This window comes from Charadrius vociferus, unplaced genomic scaffold (assembly GCF_000708025.1).
Source record: "Charadrius vociferus isolate BGI_N301 unplaced genomic scaffold, ASM70802v2 scaffold325, whole genome shotgun sequence".
Lineage (NCBI taxonomy): Eukaryota > Metazoa > Chordata > Aves > Charadriiformes > Charadriidae > Charadrius > Charadrius vociferus.
In genome coordinates, this window is record NW_009648526.1 from 3,558,979 (window position 1) to 3,575,969 (window position 16,991).

Consider the following 16,991-nt stretch of genomic DNA (forward strand, 5'->3'; position numbering starts at 1 on the left):
CTGTCACTTGGCTGTACTGGACGAAGAGGAGAGAAGTCTGCTACGCTGTCCTTCCCTCTTAAACTGGTAGATCTACTTGGTTTAGTATCTAAAAAATCCCCTACTTATCACAGGTTTACTGAAGAACAGCATAAAACTGTCCTAATGGTTAATTTCATAATTCTCACTTGTGAGGTTCCTGTTAGCAGTTGTGGCAAAGATCACATCTTACTTTGCTCCTGAAAGCTTTATCAAGAAGTGTTTGCAAAATGACACTGCATTGAGAGAAGCTACATGTACCTCAAAGGTCAAAACTGCCAGTGGGACTAAGAAATAGATTTTTAAATTATTTTTGATGGGTGTGTAACTCAGAACTTCCCTAGCTGCCTCTGGAAGCAGAATTCCTAGTTAAGATCTTAGGCTCCAATAAAAAAGTGTATTTTGTCATTCTTTTATAAAGCTACAACTCCTTATTCCCAAGTTCATTGCTGTTATGTTTGTCTTGGAGTTCACTGAAGCCAAAACATTCCTGATTGCCAAATCATAATGCTTATGTCTTAAGACCATGATTTACATAGTGTTAATGTAGCTAACTGAGTTTAAGCCTAGGACAGAGCAAAGAAATGTCTAGACTGAAGAATGTGCTTGTGAACACCATGTTTATCAAATCCACCTGCTTGCATCCGTTGTGCAAAGCCAAGCGGATTCCTTGCCCAGGTGGGTATGGGCATGCTAATGCTTCACTGGTGCTTGATTGAGGCTAGGATTTCTGTGGGTGCCTTATGGTCTTGGACTGATTCATAGTGTATTGCAGGAGAACTAACTTGTTTGTAGAACTCTCTGCAGAATTGCTCTTAGCCTGCCAGCTCATCTAGCTGAGGCGCTTCCAGCTGCGCGTGCTCTGTGCATTCTGTCTATTCCAGCTGGAGCCAGGCCATAGATCCAGTCCTAGGGAAGAGCTCTTCTGTTTGTAGCTGTCCTGTACTGGATTCTGTTAGAAGATGTGAGAGAGAGATATATGCTTTCAATAGTGTCTCCATAAGAATGCAGTGGTGGTAAGTCTCAGAGGTGGATAACGTGGCATAACGGAGGCATTCTGTAGCTATTCTATAGGTGGCCTGATGTTTCTGTTACAAGATAATTGCTTTACTGATCTGAATTGACTTATGCATGAGGAAACAAACCTTGAAGGTCTCGGAGGATTTTTTTTTTCAGATGTAAAATTAATGAGGCTTTGCTGGTCCAGAGGATGGATACTGTTGGTTACAGTACTTTACAGTACAGCTACTGTGGTCTGAATTATCCTTGAGATGGCATTGCGAAGGTTAGTAAGAGTGGTACTGTACTTGAAATAACATTGTTTCACTTTAAGAGTAGACTTTCCAAGCCAGTGGTGGTTACTAGAATTGGCTGCAAGGGGCGAGTAAGCCTGCCTTGCAGGCTCATGTAACTGTAGCACCCCTCTGCAAAGCACAAACTCTTCTGTCTGGGCTGGATGTAATGGAGACTCTTTGTGAGACCGTAGGCAAGAACCTGTCTCCAGAACATTATCATGCAGTTAGTAACTAATGCTATGCATGTTATTCTGAAATACTGTACCTTTCTCTAGGACAAGAGATAAGTAGTTGCTTGGAGAATTCTCAGGTAATTTTGTCATTCAAAAATTGGAGTATCTGTCATCACTGTGCCTGCATTAAAGCAAACAAAGGAAATTGAGAGTGGTTTGTAATGGTATTTTATATTGTCCCGTGAATAAAGATGTGTTTGTGACATAATATCAAAGCAAATATGATAGTTTCCAATTACCTTCTGCTTGTTGCTGTTTTATAAAGACGCATAGATCTTTAACTATCAATTGCTTTATTTTCCAGCGAAGATTACAGGACCAATGTGTAGTATGCTAAAATTTAGTCGTTAAAGCAAGCTTTAAAAGAGCACCGTGTGTCTCATGAAGTGGTGAAAATGAAGAGCAACCAAAAGTGAAGAACAGTGCAAGAAAGTTTCAAAATCTGATTGCACTTCTTTTGCTGATAGTGGAACTGAATATTGGATGTTTGTGTTCTTGCTACTTACTCTGCATTGTACAGGTTGTCCCTGCTTGATAGGAATGAAATGAATAGGGCATGACTGCCCCTTTTAGGCTATCAAGTGGATTTTTTTCACAAACTGCTCAGCGAGTTCTTTATTTTTGTTGGAGCAGGGCATGGTAGCACTGAGATTTGATCTTCATGGGATTGTGTTGGTGGTGCAGCTTCTCATATGGCTCCAAGTCCTCTGTCAACCTCCATTGCATCAGGGTCATGTATGAATCAGTCTTGTTTGGCTCTCTGCCCTTGAGAAAGGGAAGTAGTAGTACTTAGGTTGTCTCATTTTTGCTGAAGATCTTGTACGAATTTTATAAGCTTCTTTATTATCTTGTTTCTTGGTGTCTTGATTCATCTGATGGAAGAGTCTTGCCAAAAGAATAAAAATGTATCTTTTTAATGAGATGAAAGAAATGATCATTGGTGTTCTAAAATACAGCTCGTGCGATACTTTCATTCACTGGTCCATTCTTTGAGCTCTTGATAGCCATGTTTGCCAATTCAAAAAAAGTACTGTGGTAGGAATAGTGTACACAACATAAAGATTTCTTTGTGCATGCCAAACCTCAACTGTGAGGTTTTCTCCTGAAGATAACAGTACCACTCTTAGCTTGTCAGAGTAAAAATAATGTTAACAGTAAAATCTGATAAAAGCCACATATTAGGGTAGGGAAATAATTTTAAAAGTTAATCGTGAGTTCAGTGAACATATGCAAAGAAAATAAGAGGACTGAATATGGAACTACAAATGCAACTGATAAAAACTTCCTTTCTGAGACAATCTTAAACATTCTCTTGCTTGATATCATTCTTGGGTCCTTGGGTCAAGTACGTAAGTGGTCTAAGACAGCGCGGAATTTTTGTGGAAGTGGAATTGCTGAGTTCTTTCTGAGATTATGACGACAGTATGTTCTGCAAGCTCTTGGTAGTCTGGAGACCTGTCATGCTAGGAATTGTTTGCACTGGCCTCTAGGCTCAACTCTGGTGGGTACCCAAGTGGCCTGTAAGGACTTTTAGGGTCTGAGTGGTGCCGAGTGCGTCAGACAAGGGGAAGTTACTGCGTTTGTAGTGATAGAGGCACAGGAAATTGAAGATAGGGGAAAATGAGGAAATAGAGTACTAACTGTTTTTGTAAATGAAGCTTTTTTTGTTCACAGCGTTACATCAAATTGGCTAGAAGTCTAGATATTTGCTGAAGAAACTATCTGGCTAGCTGGATTTAGGTGTATGTATTACACTAACAACAGAGACCAGTAATTTGGGGTTATGTAGGAAGTGTGTGCTTAAGATAGGTGTTTTCTGCAAAGTGGTTGGCTGGTCACGTGTCAAAGCAGTGTCTACTTACTGTAGCCAAGCTTGAGAGAATTGATCAAGGTGCTTTTTGACACCTAAAAAGGAGATTGTTTCTTGATGGTGAAGGGAGTTGGTGATATTCTAAAATGTAACTGAAAATACATTTTCAAAGTAATGATATATTGGATTGCATGTATTCATCAACCGAATTTACACCAAAAAATTGAGTTAATGTTGTGTAATCAACCATTTCACTGTTTTATAGTGCTTTAATGCTGTCATACTTTTTGATTACTAGTAATGGAGCTAATTCTTAATGTCAAAATACTTCGCTCCATCTTATGACTCAAATGTGTTCTGCTTTTATACTTGATCATAAACTTGTCTGCTGGAAAGATCTCAAACTTGGAGCTTGTTTTTTGACTTTGCAATTTTGAGGGACTTCCCCAGTTTGCATGAATTTTCTTGCATCACTGTGTGTCTTGGTGTGATTAATGTCAAAGGTCTTTATTTTTTGACATGAATGGATAAAGTTATATACACTTCATGATTCTGAGTCGAGTCATACACTAGAGAGGAACTTGGAATAACTATTTGTAGTTTTCAGGTAGCTGTCTTAACAGCTCTTCATTAAGTCTTTACTTAAAATGGCTTGAAAGAAGATACTACCCCATTTTTCCTCTCAAAGTCTCAATTCTGTAAATTAATAGGCAAAGGTTTCGATTGGGACAGAGGAACGTTAATGCTGATAGAGCTTACTTACTGTGTCTTGCTTCTTTTTGAAAAAGCGTCTGAGGACTGCTTTAAATTGGAAATTTTGTAGTATCTTCTAAAGGTTTAACAGTAGGTGATCTCATTCTAATGAGTCATAATTATTTGTGTAATATTTTTGTAGTCCCTCTTAAACTCTGTCTTCTATGTAAAAGCATTGGACTTACATGTAGTAGGGGTGTTTCTTTTGCCTAACAACTGAAAATACTTGCAATGGATTGGAATCTAGTTAAACGGTAAGCTCTTCTTCCAGCTTCTGTCTTTTTTGGTCAAATCTTTTCTTTTCAGGTTTGTAATAGAATTTCTAAATACTGAAGGAATGGACGATTTGTCATTGTTGATTGCTGCCATTCATGTCAAAAAATATACTGATGTTTAAGCTGTTGTGTAATTTTTAATCGGAAGCCAGCAGCTCTCCCATGACTAAGCAGCCCTTCGGGCTCTCTGTTGGTTAGCAAAAATAAAGAGTTCTCGATTACTTAATTACTGCAGACTTTTCCACAGTTGTAAGAGTGCAAATATACAAAATGGTTGAATCTGAGTTAACTGGCTATTGTGTCTAGGCTGCTTGTTGGAATAAAACTAAGCAAGTGAATAGCGTTTCGAGTGCATGAGTTTTCACTGTGTGGTGGTCCCGATTTTTTTTGTCATCTTACAGTAGTTTGACGTTTCTCAAAGTGTAAACTTTCTTGCTTTAATTTTTTTGCTGTAACTTAAATAGCTCTATCTGTATTTCAGCACAGTGGCCTCTGTGCTGTAGTCAACAGAGCTCATATACAAAGATAATCACATTCAGAATGCAGAAATTTCTGGGAGGAGCCTGCCAATGAGTAAAACTGAGCCCTTGGTAATCCAGCCCCTGATAGTGCTCACATAATGAGAAAATGTTCAGATTTGTGTTTCTTAAGAAAACTTCAGAATTAAATAAAATTGTCCCCTTAATTTATCATGCTAAAAGGACAGGAAACTGTTGTGTATAGGCTGGACACAGTATATGATGGTTAAGTTGTGGCTGTGTTCAAAGAGCATAAGCTCTCTCAATAAATAAACTTTTTTTTTTTCCAAATCAAAATACTTTGTGGAGTTTCAAAAAAAAAAAAAAAAGTGATGAAATACAGGGTTATTGTGGGAGGGGCTGGCTTGCTTTTGGACTATGGAAAAGATTAAGTGTTGCATTTCTGTAAAACACTGGTGCATAAATAACAGACCAAAAATACTGCCTTAAAGGTGACCTTCTGAGGATGAGAAAAGGGCTACTTAACCTGCCATAGATTTTTCTGTTGCCACCTTAGGCTTTTTTGTGGCTTCGTGCATGTTCCAGCTGTGCTGCTTAAGGAGCCTCCTTTCCACAGAAGGTATAGTTGGACAGATTTTTCTTAAGCAGCCCTCTGGTAGTTCAGCACAACCTGCTGTAAGCCAGTTATAGCTGTTTCTGTGCTTATGGGATGAATGGGATCGGTGTCTGATCTGGTTGGGAAATTTGTCAGATTGGTCAGCTCTGTGTTCTGGTTCAGTGCACAAACATTTCTTCTGTAAGAGCATAGGACGTGTTCCTTCAAGCAAGTGGTGAGGGAGGGAGAAAAGAGAAAGCACTTAACTGCTTAAGTAGTGCGAGTGTCAAATGTATACTGTAGCCTTATTCATCTGAGGCACAAAAAAGTGATACTGGTTACAGTAAAGAATGTTTCAGTGGTTATCACAGTGGGAACCAAAGTCTTTTGTCAGTTCCTTTTGGGAATTTAAACAGAAGGCAGAGATGCCAGATGAAGCAGATTGAAGATGAATATGCTGCTAAGGTTCCTGTTGCCTGTGTCTCTCAGTAGCCTTCCAGTGCAAAAGTTCTTTGAAATAGTTTTGAGGCTAACGTCACATTGTTGTGTGTTGACAGCGTAATATTTTGACAGGGAGGGGAACCTGCCTGGTACTAACTATTAAGGGAACATGTGATATGATATACTCAGTTTCTGTCACAGGTTAGAGTCAAAAGTACATGGACCGAAAATAGCTTTGTACACTACTGTATACTATTAATGTCTGGTGGGTTTTTTTAAAGAAACCCTAGGTAATAATGGATTTCTATTACTTTACCTCAAAATAATAAGGTTCAAAATCTTTCCTGTTTTATTCCTTTTCCTGTCAGAAATGAACTGTGAATTCAAAGTAACTGATTTTTATAGCTCAGTTGTCACCATACTGCAGGTATTTACTATCCATATTTACAGCTATAGGGGAAGATGAAGGCCTTGTTTAAGCATGCAGTTTAGTTGATGGCTGTTGGAGCTATTTAGCTGGACTTAGGTAACGTCTGTAACCAGTAGCCTGTAAAGCTCTCGGCCTTAAGCAGCCGTAAAACAGACATCATCCATACATTTTGCAGGCGACATACATAGATACTTGGTCTGTGAAAGTGATAATGTTTTCACTGACTATAAGAACTTCCCTTCAGTGCAAGTTATAAGAGTTCTGTCTTAATTCAAAATTACATTGTCAAGCAGTACTATTAATATTATGAAACAATTGTATTTCAGTTACTGCTGGTTTGCTTTTCCCATGGGGTTTAGTCTTAGCAGTAAATGCCTTTTCTCTTATTTCAGTTTTGCACTTGAAAAATCTGATGCTTCTTTTCCTTGATGCATATCTATTTTTATTTCTAGGCCTTTCTTAAAACTTTCCATGTCTAAATGGACTCCTGAATGTAATATAGTTTATACTCTAAAAGCGGATATGAAGAGTGAAGTTTCTTCTGATGCACCAAAGAGACAGGAGAGTCTGAAGGGGATCCTCTTGAACCCTGAGCCTATTGGGGCAGCCAAAAGCTTCACTGCAGAAGTTGAGATGATTGCCAGTAAAGTAGGGAATGAGTTCTCTCACTTATGTGGTGATTCTCAAAAGCAGAAGGACATGAATGGCAACCGTACAGACCAAGACAAAAGTATTGTGGTGCGAAAAAAACGCAAGAGCCAGCAGGCTGGTCCTTCATATACTCAAAATTGTCCTGATAAAGAAAACCAAGGAATCTTAGGATTAAGACAGCATCTAGAAACACAGAGTGAAGACAACGATTCTTCTTTTAGTGACTGTATCTCTTCGCCTTCGTCTAGCCTACATTTTGGAGACTCCGACACAGTAACATCTGATGAAGAAAAAGATGCTTCTGTGAGACACCCTCAGGCAGTGTTGAATACTACAAGTAGAACTCATAGCGCGAGGTCACACAAGTGGCCTCGGACCGAGGCAGACTCTGTACCTGGGTTATTAATGAAAAGGCCCTGTTTTCACAACAGTTCTTTGAGAAGACTTCCATATAGGAAGAGATTTGTGAAAACAAGTTCATCACAGCGGACGCAGAACCAAAAAGAACGAATTTTAATGCAGAGGAAAAAGCGGGAAGTGTTAGCTCGAAGAAAGTATGCTTTACTACCCAGCTCTAGCAGTTCCAGTGAGAATGATCTCAGTAGTGAATCTTCTTCCAGTTCATCTACTGAAGGGGAGGAAGACTTATTTGTGTCGCCTGGTGAAAACCACCAGAACAGCGCAGCTGTTCCATCAGGTAAAATTTAATTCCTGAGGTACTTTTTATTAACGAGCATTTGTCATGTACAATATGCTTTTTTTGTAAGTGCTTTGGAGCAGGTGTGTTTGTGTTTTTGTAGAAGTTATACTACAAATAGTGTTATTGCAAGTAATGTGAACGTTACACCATAAATTCTTGATGGGAAAAGTACATTCAGAGGTTCCAGTAAAATTACAGCAAATCTAGAATCTTTGATGTAAAAGGTAAAGTTAAGGGTTTCTAAAGCATGTCCTGGACGGTTGCTGAATCTGATTAGTCACATGATGTGGAGTTGCTTCATTATTTTTTTTTTTTTAGTTGTTGATTTCTATAAAAAATTTTAGCTATTATAGCTTTGTCAATTGATTTGTGGGAATAATAATTCTGTCTGATTGCAGAATATAGTAATGTAGAATATAGAAATATCTGCTGATACATAATTAACTGCACCTGACAACTTGAAAAAAAGATGAGAAGAAAAAAAAAGGTCATTGTGATAAGAGCCTGAAAATAGGATTCAGTTGAAAGTAGCTTTAGTATTGCAATAAAAAGAGAAAATTGTAAGGCCTGAAGTTGAGGAAAGCAAGGTATTGTATATATACCAAATGTTTTATCTAGATAAACTCAATGCAATATTCTTGCAGTTAGTTTACATAGATGTTTCTCTAGTATGTCTTGATACAGTATTTGAGGTAGTGCTTGAATGTGTGGGGTGGGATGTGTGTTTGGGTTTTTTTTGGTCGGGGTGGTGGGGTGGTTTTTTTTTTTGCCATCTACCAATTTTCTTGGACTTCCTTTCATCTTAAATTTGCCAAGTGAAAGGCAGTTCCAAGACTGGGACCAGTAACATTCAGAATGTTGTAGTTGTGCCTTCTGTTTATCATTTCAGGTTTTTAGAGAGTATGTGGAAGTAGATACATAGAACGTAGCATAGTGTTAATTTGTGCAACCATGTTTTTTGCCTAGTGACAAATGTGTTCTAGAAAGTGAAACTGTATCTCAGACTGTGCTGATCATTCCTCTAAAAAAAAAAAAAAGACTGAAAATACAAGGGCAGGTTTTGTTTTTTTTTTAAAAAAAAGCTGTGTATTAATCATAGAATCATAGAATTGTCTAGGTTGGAAGAGACCCTTGGGATCATCGAGTCCAACCATCTACCCTACTCTACAAAGTTCTCCCCTACACCATATCCCCCAACACCACATCTAAACGTCTCTTAAACACATTCAGGGATGGTGAGTCAACCACCTCCCTGGGCAGCCTATTCCAATGCCCAACCACTCTTTCTGTGAAAAATTCTTTCCTAATGTTCATGTTAGGGCAGGATTTATGCTTGAACATAACTAGAGTACTAAAGACTAGATTATTGCTTGTTATCCATAGTAGCAGGAAATAATTTGTGTGTTGTTCTTTAATGTACTATCTAAATACCAGAAGTAAAATTTGTAATGCAAAAATGTTACTATGCAGTACTAAGGCTGCAGAAATGACTCTGAAACAGAAGAATTTTTGCACAGCCTTAATCATCTTCACGTCTATTTGTGGGGACAGAAATGTAATTTTTAAGCCTAAAAAAGTTACATTTGACATGCACGTTCAAGCATATCGTAGGGTATGATTTGTAAATATTTAATGTATGGGGATATGCATACATTCATATTAAAAACAGTTTGGGAATCTACTGTGTTAACAACTCTGTTTCCAAGTTAATAGTTTCTTCTCATTTTCAGAGAGGATGGAGTTTCATGTAACTGTAAAATGATGTAGTACCATTAACAACTCTCTTTCCACATAGAGCACCATGAAACACTGAAACTGGTGTGTGGATGAGAAAATGTAGGTTACGGCTTCTTAGGCAAAATCTATTTCTAACCATGATAAATGTATTTAAAGAGAGAATTTTCCATTAATTTTTTTAGTCTACTTGAACCGTTAAAACCTACTGCTCCTTTTTAACACATTTAATTTATAGTACTTCTGTGCTTTTATTTCCCTTGAAGTGTAGAACAAGTATTTCCATAGTGAGGCTTTACATAGGCATTTCAAAAGAATCTTTTTGGCGAGAGACCTCTAAAAATTGATTTAGTGATTAGTGAATATTCAAACTGTTCAGGTAACTTTTGGTAATTCAGTGTGATGTTATTTTGATGGTAGCAAGACTTGAACTTGCAATTTGTTTCGACTAGTTGTGTGGAAAAGTGTATTGTCCAATGGCTTAATTCTTACACTACTTGAAAAGCACACTTAATTTATGAAATAGTGTTTATTCTTATGTCATGAATGAAAAATCAATTAGCTCTGCACCAGTTAATTTTAGATTAAAATACTCACATCAATTGTAACTGAAATAAGGTATGCTTTAAAGAATATGTATTATGGTGGCTGTACTTCAGGACTAACTTGCACCGAGCTGAGAAGTAATTCTAGCTTGCAGTACGTGGATACTAATGGGGGGTTTTCCAGTGGAAATATGTATTGAGGGGAAGGTTTTGAGCATTTTATTTACACAGCAGAGAAAATGGGAAGTTTAGCAGACTTCCTGTATGTGTCCTATTTTTAGTAAGATAAAAGTGTGATTAACACTTTCTGTAGCTTTCTGCTGTTATATAAGGCATTTCTAGTTATTGAGTTAATTGGGGCGGAAATGGGGCCACCTGGAAAAATAGCTATGCGAATTCTCTGTATAGTGAGCAAGCATGATGGTGTTTCTGTATGAGGAAAGGGTTGTAGTGCTAGGGATGCTACACTAGCCTGTTAGTGTTGGGGAAGAATTTTTTTGCTCTAGATTGGCACGTGAAGGTTAAGTATGCATCTGCTGAAACTACAGAATATACTGAAGGACAAAGAACTTCTGCTAAGAATATGAGGGCTGCAGCATATGCATAAAAGTCCTAGAGGATGGACTTAGGAAGGGAGAACAATAATCAGAAAAGAAAATATAATTTAAAAAGATATGGTAACAACTGAATTTTTAATAAGCAGACATCAAAGTGATGTGATCAGTCTTGTAGCCTGTGTAATGGCAATTTGTATTAAGGATATGTTGCAAAATATTTCTTTGCTTCGAATGTTGATGTTTATCTAAAGATGCAGTGCATTTAAAGAACCAGTAAATTTAATCAGTGTATGTTGTTCTTGAAAATGTTTCTTTCCGATTATTGCGCAAAATTATAGTAACAGATCTTTTTAACCAAATACGTGTTTAGTGGGTTAGTTCTTGTAGTTAGTAAAATTAACTTGCCTGTTTTTGGAAAATTGTATGAATGGAGATGTGTGTGGGGTTTTTTTTGTTTTGTTTTGTTTTTAACAAAACTTTAACGAAACATTTACAAAAAAGAACCCCAAATAACACTATATAGGGTTTTTCCTCTCTTTCCTTTTCTATCAGGGCTTCAGCTATTCTTCTGGTGGAACTTAGTGCTTTGGGAGTGGAAAAGCATTAAACAAGTATGAAATCCTGACACCTGGGAATAGATGATATTGTTTTACCAACTGTTTGCCATAAAAGACAGTTGTCCTCGTTAAATCTGGGATGACCAGATGAAGCTCAGTCAGTAGACAGAGGAGTGTTCGGGGCATAAGGACAATGTAAAAACAACTATGTGTAGTTTAATGATACAGTTACCAATGAAGGCGCAAGTGCTTTCTGGGGTGTATGTTCTAATCTGAATGTTGATGAGTTGGTTTTAATTGAAGTACTGGGTTTATAGTTAAAATAACTGCAAGCAGCAACATTTTTGCAGTGCAATGCAATTTTTGATTCTGTGTTTTGTTTAGGCAGCTCTGAAACTTTTCACTAACCCTTGGAGGACCTGTTTACAGAAATATAGAGATAATCCTCTTTTGACTTCCCTTGTCAGAGGCGGCAAAGTTTCACCTTTTACTGTAATTGGATCTCTGTAACATTGAAATACAAATTTTCTGATATGCTTGTACAGGTATTTGATTTTCAGCTTGAATTTAAAGGGCTGGGGGTGCCTTTTGGAGACAACTAAGCTGAGAGGGGAAATCTAGCAAATGCTAAAATTGGAACAAGTTTTTAGCCTCACCATACTCTGATTTGGCAGTAAAGCTGAATCCTGGGAAATGAGAAAGTGTTGTTATAAAAAAAGCTGCGTGGAGTTTTGCATTGTCATAAATTGTTCACCCAATAGCACTTAAAATTCCTTCAGGGTCTGACATGTTACTTTATATTTTTCAGCAGCTAGTGCTCAACAAGCCTTGCCTCTTTTCTTAGAATGTAAAGCTGATGAGAAGCTGCTCCAGTTTTTGTTCAAAGCTGCTTAGAATGATAAGACTGAGTTTACTTGCTACCATCCTCTTGATTCCTCTAACATACTTGTCCCTCTCCCAGAAATGTTAAATATAGACATCTGGTATTTTAAAAGCCAGAGGCTGGTGAAAATGTTAAACATATACCATTTCACGTTCTGATTCTTTTAACAGTTTCAAGATAAATATGTATGAAGTGGAAATGAGCTGCCTGTTGTTAGAGTTGATTATTTTTCAGTTACTTAATCCCTCCTAAAACTACAGCATGCACTCCTTTTCTCACAGTAACTGATGCAGCTCATAATTCAGAGCTTTTGTCTCAATAGCATTAGCGGACAAGGAAGTGAATACATACCCTTTCTGCTGTGCCTCTTATTAGAGAGGGGTTGGGAAGAACTGGGAACTGGTGAGGAAAGAAGCACCTGGCTTTGTGAGCAGTCAACATTAACCATCGTTGCTATACCTATCTGCTGTGAATTGGAGCTTTAAATAGCTACAGTAATAAAAGTTAGCATGAAATTCACTTCAGTACTTCCCTGTAGCTGCTACGGATTTCTGTGCTGAAAAGATGCTACTTCTCGAATTGGCTTGCTGTAGCATTGCTGATAGGACTAAGATTTATGTGCTGGGTTAAGAACAGTCAGAGTTTTGGATTAGCCCATATTAGTATGGCTCGCGGTTAGACAAGATGCCCTAAATTCTGGTTGTTGACTGTCTTTTCCACCAGGGTGCAGACTCCTAAGCAATTTCTGTCTTTTTGAAAATGTCTTCCATCATGCACAGCTATATTCCAAGTAAGTTTCGGGTGCAGAAAAACTGCCATCTTCTAACTTAGTGTCATCCAACACTAAGGGGACAGGCAGGTTCCTTTAGGGATCCTTGGCAGAATGATGATGGCTCTAAATCGTAGTTATGATTAAAGGTTTATTTTCTTAGCAGGATATGATTAGTATAGCACAGAATTTATGATTAGACTGGCACAGGTTTTCTACAAACCAGTATAGTACAATCGGGTACTACAATATAGTACAATACAGAATCCATATAGTCCAATCTATAAGTAGCGTAATGCAGAGTTGATAGTACAACTTAACGTACAATTTCTAGTCACCTGGGCCCTCTGCAGATCAGGTCAAATCTTGGTATATGGTTTGTTGTATCAATATAATAATCATAATCTAGACTCCAAAGTCATATAAAAGATGAGTCACTCACTCAGTCCCGGGAGGAAGCAGGCAATGGTAGGGGCGTCCCTGGCTGCCGAGGGGGTCATGGGTCTCGCTGGCCAGCAGCAGTTCTGGTCCAGGTTCCCGCTTAGGACTTGTAACTGCTTGCTTTTATGGACAGTGCTCTGTGCGCTGTTACACTTCTCTGTTCTGTGCCAGGGTCAACAACACCTGGCTGGCCGCCTGCCTGCGACCGTCAAGGCCGGCAGGGAAGGGAGTAATCGGCCTGGCGCCCAGGAATCTTGAGGCTGATAGGGAGGGGAAGTAGTCTGTTTGGTTTGTCTGCTTGGTTCACAGGACCTTCAGAGTCTGAGAATGAGGGGAAAGGGAACGAATATGTGACCTGCTCGGTCACAGAGAATGGCTGTGTGCCTCACAAAATGGCGTTAGTTATGCTAGCCGTACTACCAGGGGTCGGGAGCAGGCGGAACCAGTTACACCTAGCTCAAGAATTTGCAAGTTAAAGGAGGGAGTACTCGTTAACACTAGTAGGATATTCTTATTTCACCCATTTCAAGCTGAGTTACTATCCAGGTAATTCTCTTGAGCTCACCAGCACAAGGTGCTGTAGAGGCACATAGTACCGGCAAGTTCAAAAAGGGTTTAGATGCACTCAGTGACAGCTGTCCACAAGTAATGAATTGACAAGAACGTGGGCTCTGACATCTGTAACATTGTTGTGGATGCTGGGTGGTGTGAGAGGTTTCAGTTAAAGATTGTAGCCTGGATTTTCTCCTCTGACCATGTAGTTTTGCCTGCTGCAGCTGGTGGAGAGAACATGGGCCTCAGCAGGCCCGTGGTCTGATCCAGTGAAAGCTTGGGACTCCAAATATGTAAGTCATCTCTGTCACCGGAACTTGACTGCTTATTTTAAATCTCTTCGGTTTTCACTTACGGCTCCGTCAGACTGTCTCATTTGAAATTGGGTATTGTAAAACTCCTTTGCTATTTTACATGTAATATTTAAACTACTTCAACCGCACGTTAGTTGCAAAATAGATGTAAAATACCCTCCAGGAGGAACAACGATCAGCCAAACATAAATTTGGATGTTACACCAGTGTCATTTATGTCTTTGGTGGGGTGCTTGTGTTGATGATGATTGATTAATCTCTCAGCTATGCTGGGATCCTTCAGAGTTAAGTAATAGTATAATTATATATATTATACATGGAGTATAATTGTATATATTATATATGTTATACTGTGCAAAGCTTAGTCTCTTGTTTGTAAATTCTGGATTATTAAAGTATTTGATTCTAAAACTTGCTTTGCAGAACAGCATGTGGTCTGTCAACAGCACCTAGCGGTTACAGTTCTGAAATAATCTTACAACTTTCAGGGGAAAAGATATCCTCATTTACTGATCTAAATATTGGACTACACAGTATTATATTATTTTAAAAGTTACATGTGCTTAATAAAGTACTTCAATCTGACAGAGTTACTGTCTTTTGGATGTAGGGCCTGGCGGAGGGAGTGATTTGTTTTTTAAGGGGTGATTATCATTTTGTGCATGTTCAAATTTGGATTCAAGCCAGCGTAGTTTATCCCTTCGTCTAGGCTGGCTGAGCACTAGGTTTCCATCATAAAACAGGCTTTTAAAAGAGAGGAGAGAAGCTTCTGTAAAGATGTTACTGATTATTAGTCATGTACAAAACCTAATTACTAACTTTTGTTCATGGATCTGAATTGTGGGGATATACAAAACTTGCTAACTAAAATGTGGTGGTTTGCATGCACTATGAGATATTATTTGTGGACGTGAGTATGGAAAAAAAAATCGGTGGAAACTAATAAAATCTTTTATGTAATTTTCAGTAGAAATTTTGTTTTTAACCAGCTCATTTAAAACGTAGAATGAGTATTTCAGTGGTAGCCCAAAGGCTAATTTAGTCACAAACAACTAGAGTATAATTTGCTTGCTGCGTTTTGTTATTCAGGAGATGCCAGAGAGAAGTAGTGTATACTTGCAGGAGAATAATTTTCTGTTTGTTTTATAGCCATAGGTGTTAAGCTGAAAGTAGTACAAAATACCTCTCATAGATCTGCATAACTATTTTGCTGCCATCGGTCCAGCGACTCTTCTCCTTGAAGGGAGATTACCTTCAAGGAGTGTAGGATTAGTATAGTAACTCTCATTATACAGATTTAGCTCTTCTCTTACAGGGTCAATCATTTAGATGATACATTGATGAGTAAGGTATTCATATTTATACTTTAAGGTCAAATTTAGTTGAAGTTCATTCCAGACAGAAGATGACTGGTCAGTGACTGGTATTTGTCATCTGGTATATTTCTGGATTTGGATTTTTTTGTTTATTTTGTTGTGGTTTTTATTTCCTTGGCTGTTGGTATGTTTTATAAATTATACAGTACCTTAGAACTGGCATTTACTGAAGTATCAAATGCTGTTGGTTTTATGCCCTTCCTAAGAATTTACTTTACAGGTGTGTGTATACATACCAAGTATATTCGTGTGTAGGTCTAAAGATGTAGACATCTTAAAGATGTGTTCAGCTGTTTACTGCTAACGTGTAGCCTTGGATTCACCAGATGGCTCCTAACAGTTACATATGTGATAAATATTTGAGGCATGGGAGTGCCTCAAAATTCTCTTGAGCAAATATTTTTAGAAACAACATAGCAAAACTTCTGAAAATCCATTTGGTTTTCTTCTGCATGTCAGTCATCTTACTAAAGAAAGTTTCCTTCTGCTTTCCAGGGTTGTGCACTCTTAAAATTCAAGTCAGCTGTCTTGAACTACTCTGATTGATGTACCAGTAAAGTTCACCTTTGGACACTTACTTAACCTGCAAAGTTACATTATGTGGAACTGCAAAAAAATCATGGCTTTGCTAGGATTAGGTTTGGAGTAGTTCAAACTTGGATTTTAAGTGCATTTGGCATAGAACTCCCCCCCACCCTCCGCTTTGATACCACACAACATTCAAAAAGACATCTTAAATTTCACTAGTTCTTTAGTATCGGTACAGTCGTAATTCTTTAATTGCCTTGTAAATGCAGTGCTCTAATGCTAGGATAAATCTCTTACACATGGGCTTGCTGAAGTTTCACAGGGCTCTCCTTGATAGCTGTGCTGCTGATCATGTGCTGCAGGCACCCTGTATTCCTGTTGGCCTGTTAAGGGGGCTGTCTTCCGAGACCTCATTTTGATGCATTATTTCAGAAACTTTTCTTTGTTTTAACACTATCCTGTGCTCTGCTTTGTAGCAGCTTGTCTAAATCAGAATAAACTGATCTGGTTTTGTTTGCGATGTTTCAAAACTTGTGTTCTCTTCCTTTTAGCAATGTATGAGGAGAGGCAAAGAAAAAACAGTAAATCCTGTTGACAATGAAAGATCAGATTTTCCTACCGCTTAGTACTACTGGCTCTGGGGCTAGTGTGTAACTTCGGAAGCTACTTCATGAGGATTGTGAACATGACTTCAGCGTTGTTTATGTTACTGAAGTTTTGCTATTCAGCTGACATTTTATTGTTCAGAAAAATGTAGTGAAATCAGCTTGTATTGGCTGATTGTCTAATTTGTCTATACTGTTCTCCAAACTACTGCAATGTTCTTAAAATAAGTGAAGGTCACATACATGTACTTTTGCCCTTGGTGTGCTTGTAATAGAACTTACTTGAAAGCTCCTTTTATTTAAAAGGAGGTACAAAGTTGTGTATGATCATAACTTTAATAACTATTTTAATAACATAACTTTTTTAATTCATAGTTTTTTCCTAGTAATATAATCTTACTAAATGCCTTACAAATATTTACATAGTTTAGAGGAGTTGGGGTTTTGCCT

At 38.0% G+C, this 16,991-nt stretch overlaps 1 protein-coding gene across 2 annotated transcripts in view; it reads left to right on the top strand.

Annotated features, from left to right (window-relative positions):
* The first annotated feature begins 6,787 nt into the window (after positions 1 to 6,787).
* RNF111 (ring finger protein 111) overlaps positions 6,788 to 16,991 on the top strand; it is a 43,212-nt gene continuing 33,008 nt past the window's right edge. The window contains exon 1 of one of the 2 annotated variants that reach the window (XM_009885746.1): positions 6,788 to 7,677. In XM_009885746.1, the coding sequence (XP_009884048.1) occupies positions 6,801 to 7,677 (877 nt within the window). In that variant the 5' untranslated portion in view covers positions 6,788 to 6,800. The remainder of the gene's footprint in view (positions 7,678 to 16,991) is intronic. The other variant, XM_009885745.1, reaches the window with a different exon arrangement.